Source organism: Gracilinanus agilis, chromosome 4, assembly GCF_016433145.1.
Source record: "Gracilinanus agilis isolate LMUSP501 chromosome 4, AgileGrace, whole genome shotgun sequence".
Classification (NCBI taxonomy): domain Eukaryota; kingdom Metazoa; phylum Chordata; class Mammalia; order Didelphimorphia; family Didelphidae; genus Gracilinanus; species Gracilinanus agilis.
In genome coordinates this window covers 493,192,235-493,216,701 of record NC_058133.1, presented here as the reverse complement: position 1 = coordinate 493,216,701, position 24,467 = coordinate 493,192,235, and the positions used below count along the sequence as shown (strand labels likewise).

General features: G+C 42.8%; 2 protein-coding genes across 3 annotated transcripts in view; one reads left to right on the top strand and one right to left on the bottom strand.

The window, feature by feature from the left end:
* NCOR1 (nuclear receptor corepressor 1) overlaps positions 1 to 15,354 on the top strand; it is a 174,622-nt gene extending 159,268 nt beyond the window's left edge. Inside the window, exons 45-47 of the mRNA XM_044673007.1 lie at positions 1,619 to 1,840; positions 2,626 to 2,808; positions 12,376 to 15,354. Coding sequence (XP_044528942.1) covers positions 1,619 to 1,840; positions 2,626 to 2,808; positions 12,376 to 12,563 — 593 coding nt within the window. The 3' untranslated portion in view covers positions 12,564 to 15,354. The remainder of the gene's footprint in view (positions 1 to 1,618; positions 1,841 to 2,625; positions 2,809 to 12,375) is intronic.
* TTC19 (tetratricopeptide repeat domain 19) lies at positions 15,235 to 24,452 on the bottom strand. Of its 2 annotated transcripts, XM_044673009.1 has the most exons (11): positions 24,248 to 24,452; positions 23,981 to 24,123; positions 23,537 to 23,647; positions 23,079 to 23,117; positions 22,535 to 22,591; positions 21,847 to 21,908; positions 21,289 to 21,383; positions 20,308 to 20,462; positions 18,049 to 18,211; positions 17,391 to 17,535; positions 15,235 to 15,834 (listed from the first exon to the last, which is right to left on the bottom strand). In XM_044673009.1, exons 1-10 carry the CDS (start codon positions 24,450 to 24,452, stop codon positions 17,408 to 17,410), a joined length of 1,158 nt encoding a protein of 385 aa, XP_044528944.1. In that variant the 3' UTR covers positions 15,235 to 15,834; positions 17,391 to 17,407. The 2 variants fall into 2 exon arrangements, with proteins under 2 accessions (XP_044528944.1, XP_044528943.1); XM_044673008.1 differs by having other exon boundaries at positions 15,235 to 17,535.
* Positions 24,453 to 24,467: the final 15 nt, after the last annotated feature.

The following is a 24,467-nucleotide window of genomic DNA, read 5'->3' as shown; positions in this document are numbered from 1 at the left end:
CCCATCCTTTTGACTGAGGTTGCATATGGCACAGAAGGAAACATTGAATTTGGACTTGATTTAAGTTCAAATTTTGACTTTACTATTTACTACCATTTATTGTCTTTTGTGTGTGTTTTTATTTTCAATTCCATGTGTTCTCCTTCTCTCTACCCCTCTCCACCTATTGAGAAGGCAAGAAATACAATGCTCATACATGTAAAATCATACAAAATGTATTTCTGCACTAGCCATGTTCTGGCTCACCTTTCCCCCACCCACCTGCACTTCCCCCCCCCCCCCCCAAAAAAAAAAAAAAAAAAAAAAGAAGAAGAAGAGGTCCTCTTCCCTTTTCATTGATTTCTTTGAGATACAGATCCACTCTCCATATTGTTGGATCAGAGAGTATGCACAGTTTTAAAGTCCGTTGGACATAGTTCCCAGAATGGTTGGATCAGTTCACGACAGCATCAACAGTGCATCGGTGATTCTGCTTTTCCATATCCCCTCTAGCATTTGTCATTTTCTTTTTATGCTATATTGGCCTCTAATAGGTCTGAGGTGGTGGCTTAGATTTGTTTTAATTTGCATATCTCTAATAATTAATGATTTAGAGCATTTTTTCATATGACTATCAATAGTTTTGATTGTTTTTCTCTGTGAAAAAATTGCCTTTTTCATATCTTTTGACCATTCGTCATTTGAGAAATGGTGATTTTTATAAATTTGGTTCAGTTCTCTATTTGAGAAATGAGACTTATCAGAGAAACTTGCTACAAAAATTTTTTGCCCTAATATCCTGCTTTTCTTGTAATTTTTACTGCATTGCTTTTGTTTGTGCTTAATCTTATAATTTCATATAATAAAAAATTATTCATTTTACCTCCTATTCCAATAATTTTTTACCTGACTTAAGGTAAATCATTTAGCCTTTCTGGGCCTGTTTCCTCATCTGTCCCGGGAAGGTCAAACTAGTTGATCCCATTCAGCTCATTGAAATGGTTGTAGGCTCCTATTTATGTGACCTTGGAAAGTCACCTGATCTCTCTGAGCTTTAGTTATCACATCTTTGAAATAAGAGTTAATTGGGCAAGGTAGTAATATTTGAAATTCTTTTTACCTCTAAAGCTCATGAACTTGGAATCTTTGGAGTTAGAAGCCACACAGTTTTCCATAAATTAGGTCATGGAAATGAATCAACTGAGAATCATTAGCTTAAAAGAATGTCACTTTTATTTTATTTTTATTTTTTTTAATACTGACAATTGCATTTCAATCTTACTGGTTTTGTTTGTGGTCCTGTGTATTTCACTTATGCATTTTAAAAGTTTATTTTGAAAAGGTATCAATAGGATACACCAGACTGTTGCCAAAGGAGTATATGACACACTTGATATGGTATATATTAAGAACCCTTGATATAAGGAAACCAGAGGGTAGCACATGAGGATTTAAGGAAAAACAACATTAAATATTGGTTTAGTTGTGATCAGGGTTCACAAAAATACCTGTGACCTCTTCACCAGCCAGTTTTGATGAATTATGAGTTCTGCGTTACCAAATCTAAATTTCTTTTTATGTTGTTCTGTCAGCTCATGATCTTATAATAATTGGGCACTTCCCTTGTTTTTTTCTTCAGGCTCAATCAGTTCTAGAGGTCATTCTTTTGCGGATCCTGCCAGTAATCTGGGTCTAGAAGACATAATAAGGAAGGCACTCATGGGAAATTTTGATGACAAAGGAGAAGATCATGGAGTTGTTTTGGCACAACCTCTGGGAGTAGTATCAGGTGGTTCAAACCCATCCATCTTGGGCAATAGTGAAACACGAAGAGAAGAAACAAACCCATCACCTAATTCTGGTAAAACTTTTTACAAACTGATCATGTCCATGTAAGTTAGGATAGGTTTTTAGAAAATATTGTAAAAAATAAAATGGATATAGAAGGATAGATTTTAAAATATTATGGTTTTAAAAGATTTATTGGTAGCCATTAGCAAAATGAAGCTACGTGCAGTGTTAAGAGTCAGTTTAAAAGATGCACCCTGTTACCTCCTTTCCCCATCCTGGATCAGCTCCAAGCCACCAAAGAGACCCGCTAATCCAGGCACTTGGTTTTTATCCTTCTGTTTACGTTATTACACAAGACGAAGCCAGTAAGCTCATGGGAAATGTAGTTTGAAAGACCCCTAAACTTCCACAGGAAATTTAGATCAGAGACCTCAAAATTTCAATAACCCAATATCAAACAAGTGACCCTGGGACGTGAAGGAAGCCACCCATCTTTTTAGTGCAGGGAATAGAGAGGAAACTCAGGACTTTGTTATCAGTTCTACTGGCTGAGAAGTCCTATCTACCCCTAATTTGGGAGATTGTGTTTAAGCTGGAAGGTCAGGGGGAAAAAAAAGGAGTAAGAAATAGCATCTATTCTTTCTATCATATCATAGACATTAAAGAAGGAATTTATATTCCAGAGCTTTTGTGCCCCGAGTGAGGCACTCAATTTTTTTTTAAACAGTTTAAACAAATTTAAATTTTTCCAACAAAAGATTGACTTGTGTTTAGTTTGTGTGTGTCTATGTGTGCTTTTTAAACTTAGAATTCTGATATATCAAGTGACTTCTGTAATATGAATTTTTCTTGCAGGTGGGGGAGTTGGCAAACCGAAGCTAATTGGCAAGTCAAATAGTAGGAAGTCTAAATCTCCTATTCCTGGGCAGGGCTACTTAGGAACGGAAAGACCTTCTTCAGTTTCATCTGTCCATTCAGAAGGAGATTATCACAGGCAGACACCTGTGTGGGCTTGGGAAGATAGGCCTTCTTCAACAGGTGAGGAACTTAATGGGAGCTAGAAAACAACATTTTTGACAATTGTTTCAGTTTGGGCTCCTGTTTTTCCAAAGCAGTCATTTTACAGCTTGAGAACTGTTCTCCACTATTCACTGTTTTAATGCACAGATTACTTTCAGCCTAGAATCTAGGTTTACAGAGCCACATTCTCAGTTCCTGATGTGGGTTTCTGTTGAGAGAGATAAGCAGGGATGGGTTGGGAAAACAATTAGTCTAATCCCTTATGTGGATTCTGAAACTACTTGAGTCATTCATATCCATGCAGTTAATAGCAAGTAAATGGCTGTTTTTTGGAGATAGGCATAAACTTGTTTTGGGTATTTTTGTGATCTGGTGCAAATGAATCATAATATCAGTTGCCCCTCCTGAGACAGTTTACACCTCCAGCCTTTAAGCATTCCCTTTCATCTGTGCCTTAGAGTTTTGAAGCATTAAATTCTACTCTGGTGCCTTGATTATGATATAGATTTGATCACAGGTACTTAAAGGCTGTGCCCAGTAGACTTCAATTCAATTATGGCATGTTCTGCCTGCCTTGTTGGAAAGACTTGAAAGAATAGTCTTGGCCAAAATGGTACACACTTTCTGAGGGTCTGCTTAGGGAAGTACAAGGAGTCTCATCACCAAGACATTGGCCACGTGTTAAACAAAGACAACTACAGAGTGGCTTCTGTTCTGTGCAGGCCTGCCTCTTCTACAGTAGTGGTACCAGAATGCCTAGAAGGGAGCAGAGTGGGAGAGAAATTGCCATGTTAAAACTCTATAAACATCTAAACAACAAACTTACTATCCTGTTGTGGACAAGCATTTACACAAAGTTTGAAGCATTACACAGTATCTCATTTGATCATGATAACAGCCATGTGAAGAAGTTACTATTAGTCCTCTCCATTTTACATATGACAAAACTGAGGTGCAGGGGTTTGAGTGATTTATCCAGAGTCACAGAGTTACTGGGGTCAAACTCAGGTTAGTGACATTAGAGGAACTCAGTTATATGTATCTTGCCCCTCATATAAACAAAACCGGAAGGCAAAAGAAAGATGTAGCTCGGTGATTCCCAAACTTTTTTGGCCTCCCGCCCCCTTTCCAGAAAAAAATATTACTCAGCCCCCTGGAAATTAATTTTTTAAAAATTTGAATAGCAATTAATAGGAAAGATAAATGCACCTGTGGCCATCACCGCCTCCCGAGATCGCTGCAGCACCCACCAGGGGGCGGTAGCACCCACTTTGGGAATCACTGATGTAGCTGATTGGCAAAATTACTCACATCTTCTTGGAAAGGCAAAGAAAGAATTTGGCAGAGTTGGTTTTATCATTTTCTTAGGCTGCGAATTTATGACCTGGAAAGACCAATTCTTAAAATCCATTTTTCCTGAATACACTCAGCCAAGACACACAGGTGCAGCTATAACCACCTACGTAGGAAGAAATAGTTGGCTATATCTGCTGAGTTTATCTCCTTTCTTGGTATCAGTTTCTATAGGATTCCCAGGAAGACCTTTATACCCTATCCCCATTCCAGTCTCCAGGATGAAGGACCAAGCATTATGCACCATGCATCCTCATCACTCCCCTTTGGTCCCAAGGCATGAGCAATGCAGAAAATTAGTACTTGAGACATTTTCCACTCCAGTGTCTTGGTCCTCGTGTGGCCACAAAGAGAACATCCAAGTACGGGAATAGAAAAACATCATAGCCACTCCCCCAGGGTATGAATAAAGCCAACAAATCTGGCACCAAAGTGGACAAGAGGTCAGTATAAGTAGCTGTGAATTGTCCATACACCAAGAGGCCGGCCAGCAGCTTGCTTCAACAACTGCTCACCAGATGCAGAAGCACTCAAAGACATCTTTTGGTCCAACCATCTACAGAAAACACTCTCTGGAAGCAGAAGTTGAGGGTATACAGCTTCCCCTTGCTTGGAACTCGTCCCGTGGCCTGCAGAAAGGTCCCTCCTGCCTTTGGGTTGGCTTCCTGGGGCTGTAGGTTCTAGGTTCCCTTCCTATGGCCACAACTTCTCCCTCACAGAGACATCCACTTATTTGGTCAGTGAAAGTGTATTCTCTAGCTTGAAATTTCTCTGCCCATTCCTGACCTTTACCTGTCACTAGACAGGACTAAATAGAAAATTCACCTTCCTTCTTTTATGACCCTTCTCTCCATTCCCACCCTACCTCCCTTCTGTAGGATCAGAATCCGCTATCTATTCCATTGCTGAGCTCTCATTTGATTTCAGGGAAATGATTACCTAAATTGCCCAAGAGGAGAAGAGATCAGTGTGGGACTGAGGATAGACACTGCCTTTGTAAGGGAATTAAGTTTTTTAGTGAAAGGCAAAAAACCCCAAACTGGGTTGGTATTATGAAATTTAGCCCATCCCAACATTTGGTGGGAGGTTGAGGGGAGAACAAGTTCCGTCTACAGCATTATTATCAAGGAACTATGGTGGTTGCTATGTGCTGATATGACCCCTTTGTATAAATGATCACCATTTCTCTAGCCTCAGCAGAGTCTTACCACCTGTCTTCTTCTGCCCCCAATAAGGGGGCCTCCCTTTGCTGGTCCAGCAAGGCACACAAAGCCCAAAGTGAGCAGGACAGGCCATACAAACCAAACATAAAGGCAATTTTAAGCATCCACATGATCACAAGGAAGTGGCCAACAATAGAAGGGGGCAGAGCCTCTGAAAATTCTTCCCTTCAAAGGTCAGCAAGCTTTTTTTCATGAAGAGTTCTCGTAACAGTGGATTCAGGCGTGGCCTGTCCTGCTGAAGTTCATGTCTGCTGTGCAGCTACAAATCTCTGCCATGCCCTTCAGGGAGATACCACTGCTAGATGGTCATAGTCCACTTCCACAGATCCTGCAAATCCATCCTCACTATACAGCAGGCTAATTTATGTCTGTAATAGAGGCCCATCTTACTGGTTGTCCTGCCATCTGGATCAAGACAGAAGTCTTTTCCCTCATTTTTGCTGACTGCCTAAGCCTTTCCCTTTCAGGAATCCCCAGAGATGATGGTCCTTGACTTTCTGTGGAAAGAGCTGAATGAGTTCGGGAGCACCCCAATAATCTAAATTTTTATGTTCATGTAACAGAGGAGTTGGTAGAGGGTAAACAGGCCTTGGGGCTGAAGGTCATCTTCTTGTTTCTTCTCCTGGTATTTAAGAAATTATGGGGCTGGTTGTGAATTCCATGTTTTAATAATTAGATCCATAACTCCCTCCTTGAAAAACCCTCTGGCCTTTCCATCTTTTTAGAGCAAGCCACTGAAGAGGGTAGCACTTCTCAAGTCTGCCAGAGTATGTCTCTTATATTCCTAAGATTCTGAGATTTGTTTAGCTTATAAGAACGACAGAGTCAATTAAGAACTCTTCTCTTTCAATTAATGAACACTCTCCCCAGCCTACCTTCAGAAAGGTGGGCAAGGAGCTCATTTTTAGAGGGCCAAGATTTCCACCAGAACCCACAAGAACAGACACAGATTTCCTCTCCCTACTTTAAAACAGATTAGAACAGGAGGGTCTTAATTTCCCCAAATTACATAATTTTGTTTCATTAAATAAGTCAGTGTCTACTATTGTCCAAAACTGAACTAGCCAAGTCTCTAAAGTTGCTTCTTCCTGGCAGGCATCTTATTTCCTTCCCACCCTGATCTTTTCCAATTTTCCTATCAAAGTACATCTTGGGATAGTGATCTTAATTTAATATGCCTGTTTGGTCCCAATATTTGAGCAAGGCCAGACTTGGGACAAGACAGACAGGAAAAACCAGCATAAAGAGACTATTCCTTCTGTCCCCATCCTCCTCCCAAAATTCATTTCTTGATTTTCTGGAGCAACAAATTGAAGTTTCAGAGTCCTGATCAGATCCCCCCTGCAGCATCACTGTGGAGACGGAGCTGCTCCCACCTTCACCTGGACTGTCACAGATTTCTGCCTTCGTCCTCCGCCTTCTGTGCATGCATCACTGGCTCAGCCTTCATTCAATTTTGTTTTGGTTATTTTCATGGTCATCTTTTCAGTAACCATTAGCAACAGCCAAGGAACAACGAAGCCAGCAGCATTTCTAACCTCTTGCTAAGACTCCCGCTGAACCCAGGTGGCCAACTAATGTGGATGTGTAGCTTTATCCAAGCGATGGAATTTAGCACCTGGATGAATTCTGATTCCTGTACCACCAAATACAGAGACTAACATCCAACCATCCTGGCAGGGGAGCACAGTTCTTCACCAGTGCCACACTCCTCTTTTAGCAAGCTGTGAGCTCCCTGCCAGTCTCCTCAGATCCTGAAGAATACCAAATGTTGTAGGCCAGATTCATGTAAGCCCCAAATGCAATATTACAATCCTGAAAAATTAAAGCAATGAGACATCATCATGTTTTTTAAAATACCCTATTACTAAATCCTGATGCTCATAAAAGAATATTTCTACAGCTCTCCAGATCCCTGCCTAGCCCAGTGGACCCATAGTCCATATGGGGGAAAAAAAATCACACCAGAAAGGCTTTGTTCCCCTCTTGATAGATAACATTTTCTATAAGATTCCCCACAAATCAGTTAGCCAGTAGTGTTCCTAAGAGCTTAAATGTACTGATGTGCTTTAAATGAATATGCAACATGGCTTTCTCTGTCAGCCTCTTGGTCCCAAGTCCTGGGAAAAACAAATAATGCCCAAGACAGTCAAGCATCCAGAGATGAGGAGAACTATATTTCATTGGGGGACATTTGGTCATCTATCAGTGGTGTTCTTTATAAGCATTTGGGAAAATGTCACCATGAAATTATTTGTAGCCTATGTTCCAATGGTTTGCAGAAGATAGATAAAGGCTCCCCCTCCTCCAAATAAGGCAGCCAATACTTTGATAGGCTCAGTGTTTTCAGTACAAGAAGGCCCGGGGTCGGGGAGGATGGCAAAAAACAAACTGGCTAATGTGGTTTAGGAATAAGAAACAAGAAGTCAAAGGTTTGTACACTATGTAGAAGCCTCATTCTTCCATGATGAATCAGGGGTTCTTAACCTTTTTTTGTTTTTAATTTTTTATATATATATGCAAATATATATATTTTGGGAGCAGCTAGGTGACTCTCAAGTGGGCAGAGAGCCAGACTCAAGGACCTGGACCTTTTCCTGCTAGCCCTGTGTTCAAATCTGTCCTCAGACACTGCCTAGCTGGGTGACCCTGGGCAAGTCCCTTTTTACCCCCATTGCCTAGCCCTGACCACTTTTCTGCCCTGGAACCAATGCACAGTATTGATTCTAAGACAGAAGATAAGGGTTTAAAAAAAGAAAGAAGAATTTTTTAAAAGCCATATCCATGCATACATATATATGGTACCTATTTCAACACAATTGATTTCCTTTGTAATTTTATATTTTTTTATGCACTTAAAAATTCTGAGGAGTCCAGAGGCTTCACCATATTGGCGCAGGCTCTATCATACTGAAAAGGTTAAGAGCCCCTATCTAAATAATTTTTTTTTTTTGAGTAGAGTTGGGAAGTTCTATATACATTAAGTACCAAATAATGTATTTTAATGAAAACTGATTACATTTTAACAGAAAGGAGATTAATTGTAACTGATTTGGGATTCAGGCCTGAATCAAGGATGGGATATAGTCAGACCTTCAACTTCTTAGAAAAAAAGATAATAATGAATAAAAAAGAAAAATGCAGAGTTTAATTTTTAAAAAATTTAACTGATCTATCAAATATTTGTTGATGTCCCTAAGTGAAAAACAGATTATAACCATTTTCCTAAAGAAGTTGCCATAGGGAACATTGGGAAAGCCAAGAGAGCCTAGAAACCGCCTCAGCCAGCGTACAGTTAATCTCCTGACCAAATCGAGAGATTCGGCAGCTAACAACAATGTTGGTTTAGAATATAAATGCCTTTGTAAAATCTTAGGGAGGAGGATCGTGGAAGATTATGAGCAGTATCGCCTCATAAGACAGTAAGGAGATGTGGAGAGAAAAAGCAAGATTAAAAGAAGCATGGAGAAAGACCTGACTGAGCAAAGTCATCCCGAAGACTTGGAATGATGGGATTGGGAGGAAAACAGACAAAAATGGAAGCTATTTGTAAAGACTTTTTATCACAAACCCTTTTCATCATGAAGGCCAATGGGGCCACCACCTTTGGACTAGCATCCTAGTCTCTGACATGTACTGCATGAGGAAGCAGAAATGGCACTCAAAGGAAACCAAGCTGAATTAAACCAAGGGTACACAGAGGAGATCCATGCTGGAGGCAACCCAGTTTACAGGTATCTGTAAGAGGGAAGGGACACCAAAGGCATAGAGAGAACTCAGACTTTGCAACTCAGAAAGGGGGACCAAAAGAAATTTCATTATTTATTGTCCCATATCCCTACTTTTCTATCTGTATAAACCGTTTGTAATGATCTATATACATACATAGGAGGGCTTCTCTAGAGGGAGAAGAAGGGAACAGGCTGGCTTTTGCAAAGGGTAGACAGTATAGGACCCTTGCTTACACTCTCATGATTATTTAAAAAACAAAAAATATTTGATTCAATAAGGGCAAAATACCATCTTCAAGGATCTTCTCCAGCAGTGTGCATACCATACATGTCAGGCATACAAGAGTCCTTGAAAGATAGAGCATGTAGTTGTTGTTTTAAAAAATAAATCTGATTTGTATAATAAATCAAGGAAAGGGGAAAAAATACCAGGAAATAAATGACAGAGGTAAGTCCAGTGCAGACCTTAATCAACCAACAAGCATTTATTAAGTGACTGCTATTTACCTGGCACCATGCTTAAGTGCTGGTGAATTGATTACTCAAAGAACTTAGATTCCACTGAAGGGAAACTACATGTATCCAGGTGAGTATAAACACTAATGACTGAGGGAATCAGAAAGGGGTTCTTATAGCAGCATTTAAGCTGTCCCTTAAAGAGTTCAGAGAAGCAGAGCCCTGGAGTATGAGGTTCTGCTTGTGTGAAGGTGCCCAGGGAGGATTGGAAAGCCACGTCTGGAGAAGCACAAAGAGGCCAATCAGACTGGCACCAGAGTGCAGGCTTTAAATCCCAGTGAAGACTCTTTGTATTTTGTTCTAAAGGCACTAGCTAGCCACTGGAGCAGAGGAGTGACATGATCAGACTAAATTGGAGGGTTAGATATATGTTTATGGATGGCATCATGCTGATTGCAAAAAGTCCCAGAGCACTGCAGAACACCTTTGGCCAAGATACATAATACAAAGAATTCAGCCGAACTCTTCATATAGGAAAAGCCAAGTGGCTGAAGCATGTCTGCTGTGTAGTGGATGACAGGCAGTTGGCTAGTTTCATAGAGATTGTCCATCACTACCTCTGTCTTGGACAAATAACGTATGCTAACAAGGAGTTGGGCCCAGAATAGAAACTAGGGAGAGAGTGGGCTAACTTGACTTTAGGAAAGTTTAGCGTTTTTCCTGAAGCAAAGGCCCATCCCTTGACCCTCCGGTAATGCTGTATTACTGTGTCCTGGAATATCACTCTCCAAAGATGTTGAGTGGAAGATCACCCAGAGGGACAACATTGAGGGTCATGGACAGATAAAGAATTGCACTTGAGGTGTAAGGTTATCACCAAAGAAATGCATGACCAGAGGGGACCCGGTCATGTGGGGAAGCCAGAGATAATAACAAGGGGACAGCCACCACATTCCATTGCACCCCACATAGTGTCAAAAGATAAGTTGTCTCTTGGCATGTTGGGGTGGGGAGGCTGCTGGGACAGATGTGCAGGAACACAGAGGTAAAAATTAAACAGGCTGGATGTGTTGGGACCTGCACTGTTGGAAGAGGCACCTCCTGAAGGGAGATGGTCGGTCCATCACAGTGTATTTAGTGACATTTATAGGTTGGCATCAAAGACTCAGAGAACTTGAAAGGATACAGAGATTTCCAGCCCAAAGCCTCTAAGCAGGTCAATTAAAAAAAATTATTCTCATATTTTAGCATTAGCTTCCTTTCCAATTATATCCCTTCCCATTCTCTCCCTTTAGATCCCTTAGGGCAGAATAAACACAGAGGAAAACTATTGAGTAAAATGAATCAAATTCAACAGTATATGTATGCAGTGCTCTGTCCACAATCTTCCCCCCCTCCCCCTCCCCATTTCTGCAAAAAAGGCATGTTTCTCATGTTTCAGGGTCAAATTTAGTCATAATTACAACTTTCAGTTAAAAAATTTTTTTTGCTGTTTATATTATTGTGGTCTTTATATATATATATATGTATATATATGTATATATATATAATGATTTCCCTGGTTCTGCGGTGTTAGTTCATAAACTGTCCCCCAAATACTGTTTGCTTCACCTTTATGGCACACTTCATGTTCTTGTATACATGTAGAGGCCTCTAAAAAGGATTCTATTTGAACTCTAGGCTGTTAGTGACTGTATAAAATTAATGCTGATTGTAAATTAGTGTTAGAATTTACTTACCTTAGATCTCTTTAGCAAGAAGAAATGAGCAAATGAGCTGACTCTGCTAGCTCCCCACACTTGATTTGTCAGTTGTATAACTGTCATATCATTATAGCTTAGTTCTTTGGCCAATATTCCTCAGAGCTAGCACGGAAAGGAAAGAATCTTGGACTCGGGAGTCTCAAAAGAACTGGGTTTTGGGTGACTGTGGTCATAGTGGACAAATCATGATTTTTGTCCTCCCTGCTTCATAAGGTTGTGGTGGTGAAGGTGCTTTGTAAAGCCAAAAGCGCTATCCAAATGTGATTTTCTTATACTGTAAGGATTTTGGAACAGTGAATATCAGCAAAAGACTTCTTTCTGCAGTGAAATTAGTCTGATAACTTCCAGCCCAGAGAAACAATCGTCTCCAAGTTCTCTAGCAATTAAGAATTCTGTGTTCTTTGATGGAAGGGGCAGGGGCATGAGTTGCTGAGGGATTTAAGGGAAATGATCTCAGTGAACCCGAGGATTCCCATGGCCTGCTCCTTCACCAGCCTGTAACCTCATCTTCCTCACTGCCCTGTCTGACTTGTATCCAGGGCAGCTACTTCATTTGCCCTGTCTTTGCCCAGTAAGCCCATTCTTTCTAGTAATGGACTTCAGAAATCTCCCAAGCACTATTCTTCTGGTAATAATGTGCCATAAAGCCATTCTTCAGTTTTCTTTTTTTCATACTCAATAAAAGTGATTTAAATCTTTTTTCTTTCGGCTCTATTTTCTTGCGTCTTCAGTCATCTTATTCTTTTCTTTTTCTGTCTTTACATAACCTTACAGAAAATATTTTAAGGACCTATTGAGTGCCAAATACTGTGGTAGGTGCTGGTTGGGTATACAGGTCCCTACTCATGTTCCTGTGGATGTGTCTATAACCCCGAGGAGAGCCAGACGTGCCCTGGTCTTCCTGGTAGTTCTTCCCCCCAAGGGTGGTGTTACCCCTTTATTGTTCTTCCTCACCCCCCGGTAGCTTTATGATGCTTCCTGTTCTGTTCTGCAGAAGGAAATTAACTTTACCTGGGCCATGTTCCTTTATCAATAAAAGCCACATTTTATTTTTGGCAGGTTCGACGCAGTTCCCTTTCAACCCTTTGACGATGCGGATGCTCAGCAGTACCCCGCCCACATCGATGGCATGTGCCCCCTCTTCCGTGAGCCAAGCAGCCACTCACCCCCCCAACAGGCTATGGGAGCGCGAGCCCGCCCCACTGCTCTCTTCACAATATGAGACGTTGTCAGACAGTGATGAATGAGCTATGCACAGATTGACGCTGGGGGGCAGGGGCTTGTGTTTTGGGTGTTTTTTTTCTCCCTCAAATTTTGGGTCTAAAAAACTCTGACTTGTGCCCAAAGAGACTTTCCAGGAGAGCCAGGGCCACACATGGTGAAGAAATGATGGAATCTCATTTGGAGTCCAGTAAAGAAATGACTTGAGACAACCTGTCAAGAAGATTTTAATATTGGAGGGTGGAAATCCTGAAGATAAATATGTAAAGAGTTTTTAAAAAGTGGACATTTCCTGTTCTACATCTATTTGTAAAGAAAAGCATAATGTCTTTAAATCATTCTTCTGTAAATAGAGATTACCTTTTTGCAGTGTTTTCCCCTCGCTATAATCTGGTGTACTTACTTATGTTCCAATTAGCGCATCAACTGTGGGGGTCATTGTGTGATTTTTTTTTTTTAAAGCAACTTACGTGTGACTTGGGAACCCTTGCCTTCCCAGCGACCTCACGCAGCCTCATCACATACATTGGCCGTCACGGGCATTGTATTTTAACGATGATTTCTGTTTCTCCTACTTACATTTTCCTAGTGATGTTTAAAATCTTTGTGAAAATGTTTTGCTCTTCAGATGGACCCTGTGACAGGATCTGTTCATGCATATATTTGGGCCTGGAGCCAGCAGGAGAGAACATATTTTCTTCATTCTAAAAAGAATTCTTTCTGCCACACTGTAAATTTTTAGTGCGGTCTTTTATTTTTAATATTTTTTTTTAACGAGCACTGCAGCAATATTATTTTATGGAGGTATGATTCTGTTTGAAGAGGAAGAAGCACACTGGTGACTTCATCACGACCCCAGGTAGTTTTCTTTGCTGCCTCTGATGCAGGCCAAAAAGACTACTTCCATTTGGCTCCCATCTCCATGGCTGTAGCAGGCCACAGGGGAAATAAGGCTGAAGGGTCTCCGGTTCCAAGGGAAGTTTTTCACTTTCCCTTGGTGCGTGGGCTTTTTTTTTTCCTTTCTAAGTTTTGTAGAGCCATAAAGTTACTTAGCAAGCCTCAAGCTATTCTAGATTTTGTGCTCTACAGTATTGCACACTGTGTGATTCACTGTTTAATTTTAACACTCTTCTAGTTCTTTCCATAAACTAGTATTTCTCCCCGTTTCGCAGTTTGGAGGCCAAACTTAATGTTAACCTCCTAAGAGCACTGGCTGATTGAGCTAGTTTTAAATTGGATTCCAAGACTGCCTTTCTAATATCATTCATCACTGTCTGCCAGGTTTGAGGTGTGGCAGGCAACAATCTACCCCCACTTTCCCTTTGCATCTAGGCATTGTTTGGAGACATGCCTTGGTTTGGCTTTAAAATGGTTAAATGGACAAGGTCTAGAAAGAAGGGAAGTTCAGGTACAATTAAAAATTTGCTCAGATTAGCAGACGTTGAACCCTCAAAAGAGTATTCACTGTAACGGCCTTTGTGTACACTTTAGAGAAACTTTGGCCACTCTTGAGATTTATTAAAAGAAATTCCGAAGGAGTTCTAATATTTCCTTTCTGATACTTGAAAGGATTTCTGTGTTAGCCTGGTTCTGTGATTACCTCAGATTTTATAATGGAATGTTTTCATTTAATTATCTGTTCAGTTTTAGCCATGGGAAATTTCTAGAATCTGAATGATTTTACCGATTCATGTTGTCAGCACACAGGCAGCAACTGTTACAAGGATATTTTTCTAGGTGCTTGAAAAATCCAAGCTTCCCCTCTTTTCCCCCAAATCAAGATGTAAAAAAAAAATTTTTTTTTTAATTTGACAAGTCAAAATGATGAATTACTTTTCAGATTTAAAATTGTGGACCCACAATGCTGTGCCACACTCACTATATTTATTTTCCTTCCCACCTCACTCCCAGAAAAGCCAAAACCCCCATATAACTTATTTACAATTTGAAATACTGTTCTGTTTGATCTCCAAGAGAAGGTCATTTTGTGTTTGTACAATTAGATAGAGCCTCAAGGAGTTCTTGATGACCTCCACTCATTCATTCCAACTCACACCTGAACACATCCCTTGAAAGATCCTCTAACAGGTGGCTCAACCGCAGGGCAGGGGAACCCACCTGTAGGCAACTCTTTACTCATTAGGAAAAGATTTCTCTCCCTCACCATATCAAGTCTAAATCTGCTCTCAGCAACTTCTGCCCATTTCTCTGTCTTCTGGTATCAAACAGGGCATGTCTAATCGCTCTTCCCCACGATGGTCATTCAGTTTCTACTTCTCTAACAAGGTAGTCTAAATGACTTTATTTATGGAGCAACCACAGAGTTTTCACTCCTTTAGAGTGAGAATTTTGGCCATTAGTAGCCCTGGTGGTTTCTGTAAGAAAATGACAGAAGTCTCGGTCCTTCCCCCAAAGGAAGCTGCCTTTGCCCTCGGACTTTCTGGCCTCCTCAAGTCCTATTCTTGGTGTTTAACCTTGAAGCAGTCCCCCTCATCTGACTCCAGCATCCAGGGCCCACGTTGAAACTGGTTCTAATTCAAGTAGCCTTACGGAGTTGGTTCTGTCTTCCAATTAATTTTACAAAGGCAGTTTGACAACATTTTCAGTGCTCAATTATGATCCATGCTTTCACAATGTTTTCATCTTGGTATGTTCGCTGATTCTGATTTGAAAACATTTAAGACTTGAAAACCCATGTGTAATGACGAAATTTAATTTCTTCCCTTCCCCACATCCCCTCCCCCAACACAATGTCTTTAGTAGTCAGTGACTTCTGCATTCAGACCAATCAATAAAAGGGCATCAGCTAGCTCTCCATTTGCCTTGTCGCCTCGTTTTACAACAGTGTAGATAAATCTCCTGGAACCGACCCTAGAAATTGTAGTGGCGCCCACCCCCCAACAGGAAAAGAACTTGTCCTGGGATGACCAGGCCACCCTGGAGAGCTCTGGATTAAAATGGAATAATGTCCAAGGCTAAACCTAAGCTGGCCTTTGAGGACCTGCTAAAGCAGGGTTTGGGGGTGGGGGTGGGGCAGGAGGAGGATTTCTCCAGGACTTTTGGAAATAAACAGGTAGACCAACGCATGATGATGTTAGACTTGGTACAATCTTAAGCTACTTATCGTACAGACGACTCCTCATTTCAGGCTGCCGTTCCCTGGGATCCTGGACCCAGAGTCTGTCGCTTTTTGGTTTTCATTTCAGAATCGGACTGACTTCATCTCCTTTAACACCACCAAGATCAGCATCTTCTGGGAAACCTTTGCCAGGGCCACTGAGGGCTGAAGGGGCTCGCCTGAAGAATGGGTCAGAGGCACAACCTGAAACCAGGGCTTCCCTACTCTCGGGCCAGCTCTATCCAGCAGACCATGCCTCTGCTTGCTAGGCACCTGGATGCTTTAGCAGTCTCAGCCAAACTAATGAAAAGCCCACTTTGATTCCTTTAAAGTATTAGATTTTAAAAATTATTTGATTCACATGTGATCTTGGGGTCTAGTTTATTATTTAGGATCACAAAGGGCCAAAAAATAGTAGTAGTATACCCACTCGACAGATAGCATACCAACAGCGAAGTAAAGCTTCCATTCTTCACTGGGTATCTGGGTAAACTCTCTTCCCTGGGCCAAGACTCTAAACATTTCATGAGACGTGGATGTGTGCAGAGAGTATACGTACACATGTAGTGTTTGGCTACAGAAATATACACACATGCACACACTTCGAGTGCTCGTCTATTCAATTCCAAGTGTAGCAAGTTTAAACGAGTGTGGGAGATCAAATCTCATCCTTATTGACACAAAAGTGACAGGTTTCTTTCCTTCTCCCAGGATAGAAAATTATTGTAAATCCACTTAAGAATAAATAAAGGTCTGGAGATTTGCGAGACACAATTGTACATCAATAAAGAGATTCCTGCAGAAATGAATGGCTCTGGTTAACTACAACTCGGTAGTTCCTAGTATCTTGGACTGGGCAGGAGTGGTCCCATCTGCTGATGTCAGAGCCCTTTGAAGAATGGGCAGCTGCTTCCTGGTCAGCTGCCCTGGTTACTAGGCCCATTTGTGAAAACCTTATTCTGGAGTGTGTAGAACAAATTTATTGATGGTGACAGTGGCAAATAAGTACCAGCAAAATGTATTTTTAAAATAATTTTAAGTTACAGTCCGGGTGGCCCCTAACTAAATCTTCTAACATCATCAGTTTTCTTTGGTTGGGGGGGGGGGTAACAAGAAACTGAATGTGGCTACTAGCCACCAGTTCCTGTTTAAAGATGAAGCACTGTCTATCCCAGTAAGACAAAATTTCTCTTTGCAGTGAAGCCAACATAAGACCTCAAACTCTGACTTGTTACAGCCACTGCATTTTCTATACCAATATGGAAGAGAGGATGAGCTCCAGAAAAGAGATGGATACTAATGTCACATTTTTTAAAGTCATAATGAAAATTGAAGTTCAGGCCAGACCCTTCACGACCTTCTAAATAGGCTGAGCTTTAAAACTACTTGGCGCCAAGAAAGATTGCCTTGCAGATGTTATTCCCCCAACAAAACAAGTCTTGGCGGCTCAGTAACAAAGACTAAACTTTCCTTTCTGTCCCCACAAAGTCAATCTGTTCCCTCAGGGAGTTCTACATAGAGTCCAACACTCGGAACAAAGCTAAAGTCTGAGTGGACTGTTTCTAGAAAAAGGCATGGGGTAGAGTGTTTTGTTTGATTTTTGTAGGGGGGGAAAGAGTTAAGCATCAAATATGAATAATTTGAGCCATCAGTTTAGGTATTCCTGACTGGAATCCCATCTGCCTTCCTTTTGGGTAGTGCCGTTCCCCCTGTGTGTTCCCCCAGAGAGATTTACCCCTGGGTGAAACAGTGTCAAACACCCCGACTGCTGGCCAGCTCAGTCAGCTCCATCTTGATGTGCTCGATGAAAGCCACGTCTCCCTTTAGCTCAGCCTCTTTCAGGGCTTCCTCGTACACATGTTTGGCTTCGACAAAGCTTGCTGAAACCAGGAAGAAGGGAAAACAACACTTTCTTAAAAACAGGAAGCCCAAGGGAAAGACATTCAATTTAAAGGGTCAAGCACACTGTTGCTCTGGGCAGTGGAAGGATTGGGACACCCCCTTCTCAGATACAGCCCTAGTTTGGGAGCAGAAGCCTAGCGGCAGGCAGGAGGACCTGTGAGAACCCTGCATCAAAGGCGCTCCTTCCAGGTCTTCGCCCTGCCTTGCAGTTACAAGAATCAAGCAGATGCTCTGCGCACTCAAGACCCGGCCTTATTGTGGCGCTGGGCTCTTGGGGTGCTCCTCCTACCTTAAATGTCCTCTTCAGATTTGCTGTTCGGTGGAGGGCTACAGGAGGACAAGAGGTGATAACCTTCATTGGGGATTTCTAGCTTCTTCACCTTCTCTGCAGCCGGCAGAGTCTCTGCTTAGCATACCTGTACACACCGTTCTTGGCCCTCCTACCCCACCCTGCTGCACCACCTTCCCAGGGGTGAGGCCCTCACCAATACCTTTGTGCATCAAGATTCCTGCCATGTTACTGAGCACCCGGTGGAGCTCAGGGTGCTCAATCTGCCTTGCCAGCTCCGTTGCCTTCTTCACATAAGTATAGGCCTCGTCAAAGCGGCCTTGGGCATCTAGGGTAGTGGCCAGGTCATTCATTAATACCACCGTCTGCAGCAAAGCAAAAAACGGGAAAGATGTAGACCTCGGGGATGTTCCTTACTCTGTGCTGGCTCCTGGAATAGCTTGGGGCTTAGCATCTAGAATGGGGCTTCTCTCTTTTCCTGAATGCCATGGTCCCGATGGCAGCCTCACTGTATGCCAGAAAAGGGCACAGATCACAACCCATTCTCCTGATTTGTGCCATCCTGGGGGTGAGTGGCTGGAGAAACAGCTGCAGGGGCAAAGAAATGGGGCCTGCCAAAATGAGCTGAGTAAGCCTTCCCTCTGGGCAGGCCCCCTTCCTCTGGGAACTCTCTACTCTGCCAGACTTGTAGCCCCAGGCAAGGAAAGCACTGGAGGGCCTACAACAGCCCTGCCCAATCCACAAGCCTCCCAGGAGAGTCTGAGAAGAGCCAAGTCAGGAAAGTTCCATCATGCCCTAGCTGGGTGCAGCTATCACTGATGCTGGGGAGCAGGGCCCAGCACCACTGTCTCTGCAGAGGTCACATTGATGTGCAGACACATCTCCACAGAAATGAGTCTGTGTTTCTCTGTCTTCTCTAAGCCCAGAGGCCCCTCCAGAGGGAAGGGCAGTCTTGACTGTGTGCTCAGTCCTATGTGTTTGCTGTTGGGTTAACAAAGCCTTCCCTGTATTAAATGTCTGCCTATTTTGAGGTCCCTTCTATTTTGTGGAGCCCTAGACTGGAGCCAAAACTTGACATTTCCATGGGACAGTCTGTGTGAAGGTAAAACAAACCACTTTATAGAATTAATTGTAAGCCTCTAAGCTCAGTTTTCTCTGATGGATACAGAAGTTATGCTTTGGGGAATCTGTAACATGATGTAGCACGATGAACCTGTAGGACAGAGGCTCTGAGTCTTTGTTTGTGTCCTGGAGGAACACTTTGTGAGCCTGGCGAATCCTTACTCAGTCATTTTTGAAATAAAATACAAAGGAATATACAGGAAACCAATTATACTGCAACAAAGGAGTCATTTTTTCCCTGTCCAAGTTCACAGAGCACTCCTTCCCCTGAAGTCTCTCTGTGGACCTTCAGTTAAGAACCACTGCTGGATCTGGGACAGTATTGACTACTTGCAGTAAATGGTTAGAGATTCCGTCCTGACCTGTTCACATTTTCACCTCAGATCACACATTTACTAACTAGGCCAGGACAGCCCACCTATCCTAGAGGCCAGTCTTTGAGAAGCCTCGTGTCTCTCGAACACGAGTGGGGCTCTGCAATTACAGAAGAAGGTGCCCCAAACAGAATAACCAGAGGCTTTCCACAAGAAGAAAGGACCACCACTATATTATATACAATTTTAACAAGTGTAATTAATTAGTCACCCAACAAGGAAAGAAACAAAGGCTAAATGGGGCCATTTGGGGTAGGCAGCTCCTCCCTGGGGTTCAGTATAAAAACCGAGATTCAGGAGATTCCTAAGGCTTTAGGAAAAGGTTAAATTATGTTCAACAGGTCAGAAAGCTTTCTGTTAAAAGCACGAGTTGAAAAGGTGCTGTTAGTTTGAGAAAGGGGGCTCCCTCTTTTCCTTAACAACAAAAACCACTTCATTCCTTGATTTCTTAGTCTTAGACTGACTTCTCAGATTTCTGCTCATTCTTTTCAGGGACTTGTGGGAAATGTCTGCATGGAACAGCTGCACAATTTATCCTATTGCACCTTTGGATAGACAAGTCTGTTATCCCTTCTTGGTTCTCATTCTCTGCAGTAAGTGAATAAAGGCCCAGCCTGGTTCTGAGCATGAAGGGGGTGCTTTCTGTCTCACTGCTAGGGCCATCCTGCTGGTGGGCAGCATGCTGCTGCTCTTTGTGTCTAGAGCCAGTATCCTTGGGGAACGACTCCCTCCAAAATTGCTCAGAAAACACATCCATATCCCAATTGAAGTTCACCTCTCCCACTTCTCCTCAATAATCCAGATTTTCAGTACTCTCTCCCCCCTTCTCCCCTCTAATGGTGAGGAATTTCATTTTCCAAATGTTGAAATTGTTTTATACTCCCTCACCCTGATTGTTAAAGTGGGCTAATGAATGCCAAACAGTCCACCAATAAGCCATAGAGGCAGCAAGCAGAGATCGTCACCTGTGGGTGTCTTTCTCCTCTTATCTCGCTGGAAATCTGCAAGGCTTTTTCATACATTTTTTGTGCTTCGGAGAGCCGGCTGATATCGAGGAGGTATCGAGCAAAGGAGTCATAGCACATGCCCAGCAGCAGGTGGGTATTGGCCTTCTCTTCAGCTACAGGTCAAACAAGGTCATTAGGTTGGATGGATGTCACATGACAATGTTCCCTTGTGAATCAACTTGTCAGTTCCTCAGGATCCCATCCCCTAGATATATATGCATGTGAAAAACAGCGAGGCAGCACAGTAACCCTGTGAGCACCAACCTCTGAATAGTTTCTATTCATTCAAAGAAGAGAATGCTGTCAGAAAGCTGAGAGAGCTCATAGTTACTTGTCCCTGGAAAGGAGAAACTGTTTGGATCCCTAGAACTGATGACTTTTGGACTTTGTTTTTCTCATTACTGAAATACCAGTTGATCTGGAAATTACCCACGTTTCAAAATGAATTCAGGAATTAAAGCTCCCCACATTACTCATCCCACTCCTCGCAGTTAATTCATCTTTTAATATGCTGGAGCTAGAATGACCTCAGCACATTAACCAAAGAAACATCCCCATCTGGAGTTTGCTACTTGTCTGGCTCCTTTTTATTTTTTCAAAATTAAGAAAGAAACTAGGTATTTTTTTAACTAAAAGATTTGGCCTTTTGGCTAAGCTAGGGACAGGAAGGAAAATGTCCATCTCTTCCTCTTTCAGCTTCCTAATGGACTGGCGCTGTATGCTCATTAAAAGGTGGCAGCTAAGGTGGCCATGTTTGCACAAAACTTAAGCCAGACCGAATGGGAAAATGACTGTCCCCAAAGCATTTGCAGAGGACATAGATCCCTCTCTGATCTATACTCCTACCAGAATACACGGCACTTCACTTTTACTAAGAAATTTCCTTCCCTTTTCTGTAATGCACTATCATCCCTTTGGGATGAGGCCTATTTTTCTTACCTGGCATAGCTTCTTCAGTTAAGGCCTTCTCTCTTGTGACTTTTTTCTCCAGTGTTGAAATGCAGAATTCATAGCCAGCAAAAGCAAATTCCTGTCTGTAATGCAAAGAGCAAGGATGGGCAATTCACCTTCAAGCTCTGGGGGTGGGGATAGGGAGCAGGTAAGGGCCAAACTTCTCTTTCATGCTGATGAAAGATCTTTGCAACTGAGACTTGGGCCCTTGCCAGAAAGGAGGTATGAACTGGAAGATGGAAATAAGTCAAGCCTCTAAGGGATCCCACCACTCCAACCTCCTCTTTGAAAAAAAGTTGTTTTATTCAGGTTCATTTTTTAGATATGGACAATCATGTGCATTGCCACATGACATTTTCCAATTCTGACCCTAATCAACTATTTCCAGTTGAGTCAGATGACTGTAAATGTTTCTTTCTGCCTCTGTGAAAGCAGTTCAGTAATCCAAACCCATGGAATAAAGTGGCAACCCAAGCTGAAAGCCTTCCCTCTTCAATAAGTCTGCCCTGTGGTGCCTGCTGACCTAAGGGCCCTACCTTAACTTACCTTTTCAGAGAAGCATAGATACTGGCCAGCTTTAGGGATATTTCAACTATTGCATTGTCCTCCTATTGGAAGAAAAAGGCACTTTTGGAATGCAATGAGTTCAAGACTATACAATTCCTTCCTAGCCCATTTTAGGTAATAATAACTGCCACTTATATGTAATTCCTTAAGACTTAAAAAGACCATTATTTAAATCCCCTCATTTTACTTTATAATAACCCAGTGAGGATATATTTTACAAAACAGGAAACTGAGGCTGAAAGAGGCTAAGAGAGCAAGTAGTCCTACAGCTGGAATCAGTGGTGGGTTTTGACCTAAGTCTCCCTCTTGCCTTCCATGTACCAAATCATAACATGTGACCTCAGACATCAGGGTCCTTCCTCAAGATCTACATACTTCTTAGCCTCACAACTCTCTGGTTTAAAAGCTCAATTTATAAGCACTTTAAGTACCCACTACATGCTAGGCACTGGGCTCAATCTTGGAAGCCAGTTTGATGTGATCTCCTCAGTTCTCCATGCTGTTGGGCCAACTTCGTTTCAAGCTGGCATTCCTATTTTGAGGTGGGAGATGGAGGGATGGGAGGGCAGATTTGCTCTGGTTATAATTAAATGTACTCTCTGAGAAATGTCCTTTTATGAAAATGCCAATTTGGAACATTCACAGGTAACAAAGTTACTATTCTTACCTGCTTCATGCCCCCAACCAGGAGATAGCTCATTGTTGCTTTAAAAAGCTTTTCTGCCTAAAATAAGAAATAAGAAAATTGTATTTAACTGGTCTCACCATTCCACAAGGGACCAAAGAAAACACTAAGTAAGAAGGTGGTTCCCAAACAGGGATTGATAGAATGATTGCCTAAAAGGAAAGCTAAAGGGCAAGAAGAGGTGAAATAAGATGGCAAGTCTCCCAGGCCTATCTATTTATAGACCCTAAGGAACACTGTGATACCATACTACTTAGCCTTAAATAAGCGCATTTGCTCTCTAATCAAAGATCTTCCAGAACTTACAAGTCTAATCTTTCATGAATTCAAGTTCTTTTTTAAAAAAAATGTTTTATTTTCCCCAGTTACATATAACAATTTTCAATATGCATTTTCCGAAACTATAAGATCCAAATTGTCTGGCTCCCTCACTCCTTCCCTCCTCTCCACTCTCCTCCCAGAGATGGTAAGCAATTTGATTTGGGTTATATGCATATTATCAAGTTCTAACAAAACAGGTGCTTACTTTTTCAAGCTGATTCCTCATGAAGGCTAAGTTAGCCATCTGTAAAGGAAAGAGAAGTCAGATTCAAACTCCTTTTCTAATTGGTCCACTACCCCTGTATTTATCAAAATCTAAGTTCCTTTCCCTTTCTTTGCAAAGGAGAGATGAGCTTGCCCAAAGGGAAGGTCCCAAACTAGGAGCCATCACAAAGGTCCAGTCCACTGATACTCTAGGCTAGTGGCCAGGCCACTTCTTCAATTTCCCTGTGCATTTCACAGAAGCCAGGAGTAAGATGCCCCAGAGCATTCTTGTCAATCTAGCTTCAGGCTGACCCTGAGCCAGCCCTTAATCAGTGCCTGTGGAATGACTGTGTGCAGAAGAATGGATAGATCCGACCACCATCAGTAGGGAAATGAAACCTCCCTTCCCCAGGGAAACATTGAGCCCCACACAATCAGTTTATACCCTCCACCTCCTACCATGTCATAGGTGTAGATGATAGCCTTCCTGATGTCTGCCTTCTGAGCCAGGTGAAGGGCCTGGTGGAGCAGCCGCTCCGCATCGTCTGGTTCCTTCTTCATGATGCATAACTGTGAGCCGAGAGAGCCAACAGAGTCCTTAACCGTGAGTGCTGTGTGCCGGCTCCAAAGAGCCACTGCCAACTCCACCCAAGGCACAGGTAGAATGACTGGCCAGTGTTGGTCTCTTTCTTTTCTTAATATATTTTTATTTATTTTAAATATTTCCCAATTATAGGTTTTAAAAAAGTTTAACTTTCATTTTTTAACGTTTTTGGTTCCAAATTCTTTCCCTCGCCTAATGAGGCAACTTCGAGTGGGCACGTGATATCGCCGGCTGGCCCTTTGGCCCTAACAGTGGCCTCGGGTTCCCCACTCCCCACGGGGCTTCACACAGGGCCTCACCTTGGCTCGTTTGAGCAGGTGGATGACCTGGAGCTCGGCCTCTGAGGGCGGGCTCTCCTCCTCCTCCCTCTCCACCGCCTCCTCCTCTTCTTCTTCCTCCTCCTCCACCACCGTGGGGGCGCTCTTGAAGAACCAGGAGAGCGCTGAGGACGAGAGGGGGCGGGCCGCCCAGTCACCAAGGCAACGCGGCGCCATCCCCATAGCAACGGGCGCCCATCCGCCCCCGCCCGCCCTTTGCCCACTCCCCGCCCCCGCGGTCCGGCTCACCCGCCAGCGCCACCACGCACAGTCCGCGTCCCGAACGGCCCTGCCCTACGCGAGGTGGCTTGTTGGCGGCCACCTCGGCGCCCCGCCGGCCTCCACCCCCGCCACCGCGGGGCCCTGCCAGCAGGAGCCGCGCGTAGCCCCGACGCCGTCGGCCCGCGGCCGCCAGGAGGCCCCGACCGAGGCTGCGACTTAACGGGCCCCACATTGCGGGCAAGTCCGG